The sequence below is a fragment of the Haemorhous mexicanus genome, chromosome 1 (genome assembly GCF_027477595.1).
Source record: "Haemorhous mexicanus isolate bHaeMex1 chromosome 1, bHaeMex1.pri, whole genome shotgun sequence".
In the NCBI taxonomy this organism is placed as follows: Eukaryota; Metazoa; Chordata; class Aves; order Passeriformes; family Fringillidae; genus Haemorhous; species Haemorhous mexicanus.
Genome location: NC_082341.1, coordinates 7,402,599 through 7,415,754, shown reverse-complemented (window position 1 = coordinate 7,415,754; position 13,156 = coordinate 7,402,599). Strand labels below are relative to the sequence as shown.

Below are 13,156 nucleotides of genomic sequence, written 5' to 3'. Positions count from 1 at the left end.
CTCATTCTCTGTATGTCTCAGAGTTCATCCATCACACTGTCAAGTGCACCAAGATGTGTGTTCAGGTAGTCTGGCTGAGATGATTTGCACATGTCATGGCAGACAAGGGTTATCAACTATTAAGTTCTCATCACAACATTCCGTTTTTTTCTTGACTGGTAATGACAAGTTAGTTTTTTGGCATATCTTTTATAATTGTTATGAGTCAGCAGTTGAGAACAGCTGATCCTTTGCTTCCAAATCTTGCCTACTTAGGCATTCCTAAGTCTTAGTGGTTGCAGGTCAGTAACTGATTTTGTTTATATGGCATTTGTCTGAAAAAATAAACATTTGTTTGGCAGGTGTAGCTCCTTGTTGGCATAACAGGAGAAGAATTGTCATCACAGACACAATGTGTTAGTACCTTGTGGCCTTTTAGTGTCCTTAGAAAGTGAGGTCTTGTGCTGGAGAGATGTCTGTACTGTGACTTTTTTGGGCCTGACAGTACAGCACATTGCTCAGCTTTATTGCTGGGAACAACGTTCTCTATTATCAGCATCTGTCATTCTTCTCACCCTTATTTCACTTTTTTCTCCAGTGTTTACAGAGACATATTTGCATCTGTAGTTCATTCAATGTTAGTATTTCTGCTACAAGTCTCCACATGTTTAGTTACCTAAGAGGAAAACCATCTTACTATGAGAATCTCCAAAAGGAGAAAGCACTAGATACAGAATCCAGCAGAGTGGATGTGCCAGACTGACACATTTACAAGGCACAAGAGGAATAAATGAATTCACTTTTCAAATAGCAAATGTGTTTACTGGGCTTAGCTTGTGTCATCCTATGGACTCTCCTAGCCTTAAGCAGAATTTCTCCAGCGTACACCAATAAAAAAGGTGTTGTGCTACAGTTACTTTAGACAGCTTGGAACTAGACTTTGTATCCTCCAACCCTATGAGTTGCAAGTTCTTGATGTGCTTCAACTGCAACATTCTTTGGCATAGAGGCTCTACCCACAAGTGGACACTGCACGTGTCCCAACTACAAATTTATCTCACTCTTTATTTCACTCCAGGAACCAGGATTTTAGCATCTGTGTTTCCCATGTGGCAATTCCACTTCCAAGCTGCCTTCCAGGCAATGCTGCTAGCTCCCTGAAAAGGCACAGCTCACAAAGACAGCCCATTCCAGAGCCTTCCCCACAGAGATGGTGCACACTTAGGATATATCTCTTCTCCTTCCTACTCCGATCTAGCCTTGTCTCAGGTAGCCTTGTAGCCTCAACCCCTGCAAGAAACAAATACACGTTCACACATCACAGAACAAAATAACCTTTTAGGTTTATTTTGTTCTTCAAGCTGAAAAAAACCCCATGGAATTTATTTCAATTCCAGTAACACCAAAGATATTTGGGAACAAGGGAGGTTCCTGCCAAGTGATGTGCAATGTGGATGCATCAGTCACCTCCAGAGAGTGCCTGAGTGGTCACAAGGTGGTTCAAGGCAATTCCTTATGCAGCTGGGGCTCTGTTCTCTCCACAGCACCCAAAAATGAATGAGTAGGCAATGAATGTTAGCAGCCACCAATAACTATCAGTTTAGAATGGATTCAAAGATAGAAAGCTTCCCCTTACACAAATGCTAAATGCCCAAAGCCTTCCAGTCTTTCCATTATTCTGCCTTTCTGCAGTCACATCTATTCATAACGTGTCCTCTTCACCACAGCAGGAAGCAGAGAGTGCACTACAGCCATTTGTCACCATTCTGCAGATTAGTCCACTTTGTCTCAATGTTTTTGGTGATGGCACTGTTAAATATGCAATGTTTCACTAGCATATAACTCTGAAAAAACTCAGGGGGATCAGGCTAAAACCAACCAAACAATGTACCTGAATGTGAAAATTAATTGTAGGAACTCTCTAGAAACCAGAAATTCAAACACGACAGAACAGTAAGTGGTGAGAACAGGGGAAACTTTAGAGGAAACCAAGGCAGCCTATCTCTGAAAATACTGAAAAGCTAAATTTTGTGCCACTGAATTGAGGTACAATGATCATACTCCTCCACATCTATTTGATATCTCCCTGAAAGTGGGTGCTCTTTCTCCTCATTTCAATCCATCAGAAGACCAGAATAGATAATGTGATGTTCACTGCTACATTTTTACACTTTGGCAAGTTGCTTCTAGGCATTCTGTGGGGTCAGAATGCCCCCACATTTGGTAAATAATAACTCCCTTATTCCTACAATAACCCCTTATTTTTCCATAGATGGGTTTCTCTGCCTCTATCTCATCTTACTTGCTTTATTGAATAGATGAATAGATCACCTTTGACTTCACATAATTTTGCCTTTTCTTCAGAGACTCTTGAGCATTAAGCTCTCTTTTTTTCTCCTGAAATGAATTAGAATTCTTTTGATTCCATTTTTTTTTTCTTGTAGACACAAGCACAACGGATTCTAATATCACAAAGAAACCTGTAAGGACTTTAGATTTTATGAAAAATATCTGCAATTTATACGTACAGCCAGCTTCAAATCTTAAACACTCCATATCACATCCAGGTGAGGTTTAAGGACAAACACATGCATAATTCATGAAAGCATAACCATTATTGGTAGCTCTGTAGAATAAATAGTCCTTGGTAGACACTGTGCATTTGAAGGATGCACCATATTCATGCTAGCAATATAGAGCCAAATTTGTATTTATGGTGCACTTGCAATCCATTCAATTCTGTTTCCATTTGAGCACACTGGTGAAATAGAGTGCAATATTCTGTTTCAGTTACCAGCACAAGATGCACAACTCAAAGCAAAGCTCCCAATAGCCAGAGAGCACAGAAGAGCTGATGGCTGCACAGTCCACCAGGGATCTTGTTATGCCAATCTAATTAACCTGGAAAATGCTCAGCTAGCACCATGCTCTGGGCTCGCACACAGATGGAAAATGGGCTGTTCAACTATTGTGTGTGCAAGGCAGGCTTCTCATAACTCCCAAGCCAGCAGAACCATTTAAGCATATGCTTACCATCAATGTTAAACAGGTGCTTAAGTACGCTGCTGAACAGGGAACATAGCAAGGAGCATGCCTCTGGAGGATGAGAGTTTTGTTTTAATTGCTGTTGTATATGATTTATTTGCTACCCTTAGATATTACCAACAGCCTCCTTTTCCTACCAAGACTGCAGTTCTGTTAAAATTTGAGTAGGAAAATAGTGAGAAATGCTCTCTTCATAAAAAAACAAAACGACAAAAAACCAAAAAACAAATCAAGGCGTATCTATAAAACCAAGATACTAGAACAGAGAGAATCAAATTTTAATTTGAAACTTTCTAGAACCTTTCATAGATTTTGATTCCTAATGGCCAAATCCAGCCAAAAATGGACCATCCTTAATGATGTTTTTAATGCATTACAAATGTAGATGTATATGGTTCATGCAAATGAAATAAAACACACAGATAATAACTCAAAATCAACATAGAATATAACATGAACATTTTTCCCTGAGAAAAACTCTAAAGAGTGAGATCAGGAAAGGCTCAGTCATACTGATATGAACTACAATGAATTTCTGATACACACAGCATTTTATACATCCTTCATGTCGACCACAAATCCAGTTTTTAACAGAGTCAATAAACTCAGAGCTCATGAATAGTCATACTCCTGCATTACAATCACTTGCTTTACAGACTAGATCTTCCTAAGTGGTACTTTCAGCCCCCTCACAGCCAGATGAGAAGGCATTATTATGACCATATTTTTTACATCCTTATAATTAGGCACCAGGAAAAAAGCAATACAAGCTTATTTCTAGGTTACTTTGGTTGTATCATAGGCTGCAGAAGGACTACTCAGTATTTACAGAAAACATGCCAAGCTATATTTTCAATTTTTTCTCCACGTTTTTAATAACGTCAGTCCCAAATGATAAACAAATAAAAATGTTTCATTTTCAGCATGTTTTCGAGTTTAACATCATCACTGAAAACAAACATAAGCAGAAGCGCAGGCATGAGGCATGCTCTGGGGAGCAGCTGATGGAGCAGCTCATGGGGCTCTCTATGGGGGACAACTTCCAAAAGGAGATGAAGTAAAATGTACAGAGTGCCTGTCTTAAGCACCTCACTCTGCTTTTCTTCTGCTTGCTTTCTTACCATGCAGTTCACCCATTTCATTTTTTCCTTCTCAACTGCAGTATATTTCACTGTTGTTACCTTTTGAAAATTACTGAAAATCCCTGGTGACACAGAACATGGCTGGGTTACGTGTTGAGACTCAGATCTGAAAGCACCTGAGCCTCAGACAAAAGTCTTACTCATTTCAGCAGGAGTAGTAAACCCATTAAGTTTGGCAAAAGTTTTGCTTGAGTAAGTGCTGAATAATGACTACAGAATGAGGCTATGCAATATGTAACTGGAATTCATGCCAAGTCTGTCTGCACATGCCTGAGTTGACAAAATCTCCTGGCCAGTATTCCCTGTGACTTGAGAGGGACTTTCCCCAGCATTGACCAGTCTGTATAGCATCCAGTGCTTGACCTGAGCTTGCAATGGTCACCACTGCAGCTCATCCCACTGTCTTGAATTGTTTATTTTCTCAGACTTTCTTTGACTGGACATTTGTGTGCATCTCAGGATAACCCCTTAAATCATCATCCCGTAGTAATTTGGGATGAGATGGTGGGAATATTTCATGGAAACAAAGGCACACTATGAAAAAGGCCTTCCCACAAACAAAATCCTGAACCAGTTGCTAGAGATGCAGAGACTTTGCAGCTCTTCTACTGTGCCTTGCAAGTGTGCAAGTTGGGAACCACCAATTTACAATTGAGGGTTGGACTCAGATTCAGTTACAAAGATAATATTATCTCCCTGATCAAGATATGACAGGCAATTCCACTGCTTCTGCTCCCACTCTTCACTTCTATAGTGATGAAGAGGATATTGTTGGGCATACTGAACCCAGAGGGAAAATGATGTGCTCAGAAATCACACACTTCTTCCCAGACCACGGCATAAACATTACAACATTGGTGCTCCAGGAATTCCCAAGACCTCAACATATCTCCACAGATGAACAAAGCCAGTTTTTGCAAAAACAGAATTTAGCTATAATCTTGATAATCTGCTCCAAGGGCAAGAGGACACTACAAAAGCAAACTTTGCATGCTACAATGCAAGCTCTGTTTCTACAGTCTCCTTAAGAGAAATGAAATTCTATGCAATCTACAGGTAAATGCATGCTACAGCTGGGTCCAATTCTCTGTGTATTGTAAGCATTCAGGCTCTAATAGTTTTGATTTATTTTTTAAATTGCATTCTCAACTGCAGCCTTTTCAAAAGGACTGAGTACTATAGGAAGTGCTAAATGCAATGCTCCATTGGGAAGGAATGCCAAGCTTACTAAGTGACAGCATTATGCATTAGTGGATTACATGAGATTTAGAGTACATAAAACAATTTAATAAATGGGCTTTGCTTGCTAATCTCACGTGAGTCACTGTGTAGTACAATACTGTACAGACAGCACCCATGCAAACACAGACCTAGAAGAATAAATTAATAAATCCTCATATTGCACTTGTGATGCTATTAAACCATTTGGATCATGTAATTTTAAAGCCAGGGGTGCATTATAATGTTCTAGGACAGTGCAGTTTATACAAACTATGGACCAAGAGATTTCTGCTAGAGGATGGCATCTTTCTGAGATGGAGCTCCTCTCCTGCTGCAGCTGGGCTGTGCTGCTGGGAGACTGGATCTGCTTCTGCACAAGCTTGCAGAAGAGCAAAGCTCCAAATGTGGAGCTCATCTATCTTCACATGCTACTGCAGATGCAGTTGACAAACCCTGGGCAGACGTGCAGAGTAGTCTTTGTCTGATGTAACAGAGGAGGCTGAAAAGGGTTCTTAGTTTCACTGAGGATGCTCTGGAATATCTATGACTATGTTTAAGCAACAGACAGACTCATCACTTAGATATCTGCAGGGTAGATGTTTATGGTTCAGCTTGTACCCCATAACTCCTTGAGTCAATGGAGAGGAGTTGGCATTTCAGAGTGCAGGAACTCTGGCCCATTTCACAATCTACATGAAGATGGGATGAATCACGGCCCAGACTCCACTGACTAATTTGTAGAGAGAGCCCAGGCTGACTAACTTAGATATAAATGTCTATACTGAAGAAGCCAGTGTTTAGTCAGAGGAATCCTATGCCCATCTTGTTCTAATGAAGAATTACCACATTCCCATGGAGACTGTTCCAGCAGTTCATCACCTTCACTGTAAAAACCAGGCACTTAATCTTCTAGTTTGGAATGCTCTTAACTCCGACTTCCAGCTTTGAATCTTGTTTTGTCTTTGTCAGCTGCATTAAACAGCCTGTTGGCACTAAGGGCTATGTACAAACCAGAGGTGCTCTTGGGGCACGATGCTCTACTGCCTTCCCCTTTACATAATCAGTGAGGCCAATACTGAGAGTGCAAAGCTCTGCCAAGCAATGAGACCTCTGAGATATGTAAGAGTGACACTTGAAACATGCTGTGTAGTATCTGCTGGCAGTTGAAAGACTCATTCCACAGTGCAGAAAGAGAAACTCTCCTCATCAAATAAAGCCTCAGGCCATCAACATCTCCAAAACTTACATTTTAGGTATTTATCTTAACAAGCAAATCCAGACTTCATTAATGAATAAATGCAACCTCTCAAATACGAATGCTGTCTTCCAGCTACACAGAAAGCTCTGTGACTCTGTTGCTGCTCAGGGCTCTACAGCCACCTACTCAGCTGTCATTGACTAAAATCATAACAGACCCTTCAACTTCTCCTCTTTTACTATTTGGAAAAGCAGTGACAAGATTCAGAAAGAGAAGGAGCGGATAGACTATCCTGTGAAAAGTCAGACAACTCGGAGGAAGGGAGGAATTAACACAAAGTGCACCTTTTTCCTTGCATAAGAGAAAGCAGAGAAGCTGCTGAGGAACACTGAAGAAAAAGATGCAGGCGTGAGGAGCACCATCAGATTCAAGATTTTGAACCCTTCTGACAGTGAAAATTAGAGTTAGACCACATGCCCTCCTTCAATCTCACAGTGCTAAATAAAGAGCCAGCAATGTGTAGTGCTTCCCACAGCTCCCAAAGTTATTCTGAGACAGCCTGGCACCTTGCATTTCTCATAGGTCCTGCAACTTCAGTGGATCCCTTATAATTCCAGGCTTTGAACTTCTCCATCCCCTAAATAAGGATGAAGATAATAATGTCCATGTAATGTAGTGTCTAAAAGGACACTACATTACATGGACATTATTAGGATCCTACAAAGCTTGTGGAGCTCTCTGCCATCCCACCTTAAATGTAAAAAGATTTCCACCAACTAGCAGCCTGATATTGGAACAGTTTCAGCATATCTTACAGCTTCCCCACAATGCAGCAATTCCTGCACCTCCTATGGATTGTACACCTGCTGCACATCACAAAGGGGAACCCTTGTCTCCCTTTATGCCTGACCTAGAAATGATACCAGAATGTCACAGTCCTCAAAACATAACTTTCACTAAGCAGCCACAGTCCCAACGATTTTTTTTTTTCTTTTTTTTTTTTTTTCTGCAATTCTTGCTGTAGTGTCAGCAATTGAATTCCCGCCTGGCTTTAAACTTCAGCTGAACTCATGATAGCTCACCTGGGAACTGCTACCACAGCTCCCTTGCCTTCGGGAGCTCCCTGTGTTTTAGCTGAGGTAGCAGACAGCTAAGGAATACTACCCAAAATCTGGATTGCATCTGGCTTCTAAGTCAACCTGAATATAAGACATAGGGAAAGCTAAAGTTGCAGGGAGCTGCACTGCATCACAAAATCCACCACTTCAGTGTGAGAGTTTAAAAAAAAAATTAATCTTTACTTGGCTTCTTTAGCTCTTGTTAGGAAGACTGCATTTTTGGCTGAGAAGAATTTCACCCTGTTTCAGTGCCATGTGATTGAACACTGCAAGAAACACACCTGTAGGTAAATTATGGCAAATAAGGGAAATCACAGTGGAACACCAAGGTCTTATTTATTTTAGTAAGAATTTATTGCTCCTGAGAGGCACCAGAGTCGTGTTTCTCAAGGAAGAGCAGGAGCACTCCTGGGATGACAGAGTAGCTTAGTCTTCATGTCAATTGTACCCTTGAGGTCTCTGAGGCCTCAGAGGTGCTAGCAGACTTCTGAGGAGACAACAGTTGCCACTGGGCTTATTTTATTTGGGTTTTATTTATGTACATCAAAACTGAACCTATCAGAGCTGGAATTTAAATGGTCAAACTGGAAATCTAAATCTCCAGACTCCTTTGACTCCTTTCATTGAACCCAAACTGTCTCTTTTGCCCTATTCATAGATTTTTTCATCAGAGTAAAGCAGAAACATGACATATCCACCATGGCTCCTCTTGGCAGTTTCCAAACAATTGAGCAACTGCAGGTTAGACTGAAATTCAGAATATGAGTTTCACAGCAATATCTTTCTAACACACATAGAGCAGGGTGCTCACTGCTTCCACTGACCACTGAGTGTGCCAATGTAACAGCCTGCTCACACACACCACATTAATTTGCCTTCAATACCCTCTGTACCCCTCCAAACCCACTTTTCTCACTCACCTAATTGTCTACAACCAAAGGTGGTTGCTCCTTTTTACCCTTGTTGCAATTGTACCTCTAACAAATTGAGACTTTCATGAGTGCATGTAAGAGAAGAATCTGGCACTACAGAAAAGGCCCTCTTCCAAACAACTCTTTTGGATACATTTCTTTGCAAATCAATCAAATAAAACCAAATAAAAAGCTTGTGTACATGATAAATCAGACCCTGGGGAGACACAGGGAAGTGTAGAATAAAACATGCAGTTGGCATTATTGTCCTTGACCTGACAACTGGGCATGTAAGGAAGAAGTCTGAAATACTTTAATGAAATAATTTATATAGCTGTACCTAAAGTTAGGATAAAATGCAAGTGCATTAAATTTACTTCCAAAAGTGAAAAACATTTATGTCCATACCATATAGTTGCACATTAACTTCAAATACACTGTGGAAAACTCAAAGGTATGTCAGTTCTTACTAGGAGAAACCACAGTATATTAATCACTCCCTACAGCTTTTATGTAGAATTAAGAGAAATCCCATTGTAAGAGCCTGAGCTATTTCTCTAAGTTGCATTCCCCTGGCTCAAATGATGAATGGGAAATTCAGCAGTAAAATAAAAATAGGCACCTTTCCAGGTAAATGCTGTTGTTTAAAAAAAAAAAAAAACCAAACAAAGCCCTGGTAAAATACTGCCACAGGGATGAAACATATATCTCAGTGTCACAAGAATGGCTTCGTTTTTTGCTGGTCTAATTAGGTAATAAAGAAATCACAGGTGTAGTGACTCCATGAGCTATTACCACACTTAAAAAGGGTCCACTGCATGGCCAGGGACCAGTGTGTCAGTATTATCACCTGCTGTCACATCATTTTAGGAATGAAATAGCTCAATTCAACAAAGATTTTTAAAGAGAAGAGAAATCAATACGTAGTTAGAAGCTTGTCAGGATTCTAAGCTACAGCAAAACTGCCAGAAAACAAACAAACAAAAAAAAGTCATGGTAGGCTTTGAATTTTCAATGACTCTTTGAATTCTGCTGAGGCACTTACTGCAGGGCACACAGTAATGCAACTCCTGGGATTCCACACACCCTAACCCTGTTCCTCAGTCATTGCCAGATATTTGAGGGAGGACATCCACAGCCCAGGATTCTAATTTAAATTGCAACAAAAGTGATACAAAAGCAAAAATACTATTTTTTAAACAGCAGCTTAAGGAAAAGGAGAAAGTACTAGGTTTAACTTGTTGGAACTTCCATCCAAAGCCTACCTCAGTTTTCAGAATGAGGTCTGCTAAATACTATCTTGCAGAAATATAAAGTATTTTCAAGTATTCAAGTATCTTAGAACTCAAATATTCACCTAAACTTAATTCTTGCTTAAATAAACTACAGGTCCAGCTGCAACCACAGACTAACACAGAAACCAGGTGTGTGTGGTTGTGGTGGCCCATAAAAACAGACATTATCTAAATAAACCACCTGTTTCCCCCACCCAAATCAAATGTAACAGCTTGCCTGCCTTTCAATTTGATGCCCAGTGTCTCAAAAAAGAGGTCTCCAAAGAAAAACCTTATATTCCAGTCCAGGGAGGCTGCCCCAAGTGACAGAAGTAACTGTGACTTAGCAGCCTGAGGGGCCAGATCCTGCTCCTGTCTGAGTCAGAGACAAAAACTGTTGTCTGTGGCTGAAGAGTTGTGGGCAGCCCCTGCTACCCAGCCCTGAGTGCAGATCCATCTCCCAGCCTTTGCTCATCCTGCAGAGCTGGGGATGTGTGGATCCGTTTTGCCACGCTCGGAAGCACCAGCCAGAAATCCCAGCAGAAGCTCCGGCCCTGTGCTGAGTGGCAGTGGGGGAATCCCTGCCTGCTCCTCACTCCCTGACTTCAGAGACCAGCAAGGAAAATGTGCAAGAGGTTTTTATTAAATCTGTGATTTTACACATTCTGTGTATGTGAATTAGGCTCACCCTGTACTTGAATCAGTGTCATCTCAGCTAGTTGATTGTTTTTTCTTATTCACAGAGAACATTCTAACCAAAGGCTATAATGACCACTAGGATGAGTAGCTTAAGCAGATAATAGTCTAAATTTTCCCACGTTAAAAAAGTTCCAGCACTAGATATTTCCCAGGCTTTTAAAAAGCACAGTAAAAGGTGCACACTGCAATCACCCAGGCTGTGCAATTCTCTTGGAAAAAAAAATGTTTGTAGAAGTTCCTGTTCAGTTCCCTTACTTGAATTCACAGGTCACATAGCATTGCACCTTCTTCTTAAACACTACTGCTGGAAAAAGCAATATTATTGGAGTTGGAAAAGGAGGCACTTCCTTAAAAAGCCAGCGAAGCATTTTACTACAGAACTTGATTAAAGGATGGTGAATACTTTGGCTGCTTCTTGAACACATCAGCAGAAGGCATGAGAGAAACAGATACTACCTTTGTATTAAATATTAGCATTTCCCCTCACAGGGGAGGCAAAACACAGACGCGAGTGCTCTGCCTGAGCAGAGAGGGGACAGGAGACCAACAGGTACCCTTTACGAGCTTCAGGTTATATGAAACGAGTTGCTTTGAAGGCGAAGCGCCCTGAAGCCTCTCCCAGCTTGCGGTTCACCCCCGCCCCACCGCAGCGAGCTCCTCCCGGCTGCGGAGCCGCCGCATGCGGGGCCCCGCGCACCCCCAGCCCCGCCGCCCCCAGCGGGTCAAACCAGCAGGCAAAACACACCAATACATTTCCATCAGCACAAGATGGCAACCAGCACTTCTTCCGGCAGAGCAGCTGGATGCTTTTATTTTTTCCTTAAGGGAGGAGGGGGATCATTGAAAAGGCATCCTGAGTAGGGTGGGTTTTTTTGCTTTTTTTTTTTTAATGGCATGAAGACAAATGTTTCCAGTAGTAATGCCGGGGGAAAGGCGAGGCAGCCCGCACAGCCCCCAGCTCACGCACACACACACCGTGGTCATCAACTTGGCGAAGTTGGCCGTGCCGGGGCGCGGAGCCCCAGCGAGCCCCGAGCCCCCCGCCCACACTCCCCCGGCAAAGGGGAACACCCCAGCATCCCCAAATCCCCCGCGACCCCTTCAGCGGGGGGACAGACACCACGCGGGGCAAGGACAGCAAGCAAAGCCCCCTCTCCTGTCTCCCCGGGCAGCCCAGCCCCAGCAGCGGGGGCTCCGCACCGACCGCGGCTCTGGCAGCGCCGAGCCGAGCAGGGAGCCCCGACACTTACTCACAGTCACCGGAGGCGCCAGCAGCAGTCACTTACCAGCATGTTTCCTTGCATTTTAGCCGTTTGAAACATTGCCTTTTCCTTCATTGTTGCCGTGTGTGTGCGTGCGTGTGCTGCTCCCCGAGAGTTACTTAATCCAGCGGCTGGATCACTTTAGTGAAGAACTGGCGTGCACTTGCGATGGCTCTTTTTGGTGTGGAGTGGAGGGGACTACGAGCAGCGGAGGGGGAGGGTGCCTGCTTGCTATCTTTTCCTTCCCCACCCTTTTCAATATATATTTTTCCTTTTGACCGAAAGGCGAGGGGAAAAAAAAAAAAAAACCAATAAAAATAAAGCACCCCTTTCAGAGGAGAGGCGAGGCGGGAGCAGCGGGGGCACCCAGCTCTGTCACCACCCGGATCCAGGCTTTGCCCTGCGGGAGCCGGCGGGGCGGGGTGGGCAGGAGGGAGCCGTACACACGCCCCCCGCCCCGGCCATGCCCGGCCGCCGCCCCGGGCCCGGGCGGTCCCGCCGAGCCGAGCCCACCCCGCAGAGCAGTTGCAGAAAAAGGGAGGGTAGGGAGGCAATAAATAAAAAAGAGGGGAGCTGGAGTAGGCGGAGGGGCGGTCGCCCCCTCCGCTGGCCGTGCCCGGCTCGCCGCTCTCCCGGGGGGGGGGTTACACACGCTTTTTACAACAGGAACCGGGGAGGGTGTGCGGAGAGGAGCCGCCTCTCCGGCGTTAACTGTTCACCGGCTGAGCCGCCGCGGCCCCGGCCAGGCCACGGCTGGTGCAGGGAGGGTGGGGAATAGCTCGGCGCTGCCGCGGGGAGCGGGGGATGCTCGGCGCGTTTCCATGGCTGCGCCCCGGCCCCGCAGCCCCCCGGACCCTCGGCTGCCAGCCCGCGGGACACAGCGCGGGGCGCTCTCGGGGGATGGGAGATGTCAGGCACTTGTCCCAGCGCCAGGGTTTGGGATCCGAGGCGAGCCCTCGGCACGGCGCAGCAGCGGGCAGGAGGATGCCGGAGCTCGGTTCCCGCAGGGGGAAATGCAAAGCCAAGGGCATTGCCCGCGCCGGGCTGCAGATGGACCCGGCTGTGGCCTTTGTGCCTTTCCAGCGGTGCCCAGGCTTGTGAGAGGTTTCCCTTGGCTGTCACTGCAGTCCCTCAGCTGCCTTGCCCCACAGGTGGCTGGAGCAGCCGCTGGAGGTCGGTGCTATCCTGCTGCCCTTGCGAGAACGTGATCCCTGCTCGCCTTGGGGCAGCTTTGCAGGGACAGAACCTTGCCACACATCCCAGAGGTTCACACCTCAGCTTGCACACAGAAAAATAATGCTTGTGAA

General features: G+C 44.3%; 1 protein-coding gene across 1 annotated transcript in view; it reads right to left on the bottom strand.

The window, feature by feature from the left end:
- DPP6 (dipeptidyl peptidase like 6) overlaps nt 1-11,993 on the bottom strand; it is a 492,894-nt gene extending 480,901 nt beyond the window's left edge. The window contains exon 1 of the mRNA XM_059839525.1: nt 11,874-11,993. Coding sequence (XP_059695508.1) covers nt 11,874-11,924 — 51 coding nt within the window. The 5' untranslated portion in view covers nt 11,925-11,993. The remainder of the gene's footprint in view (nt 1-11,873) is intronic.
- Nucleotides 11,994-13,156: the final 1,163 nt, after the last annotated feature.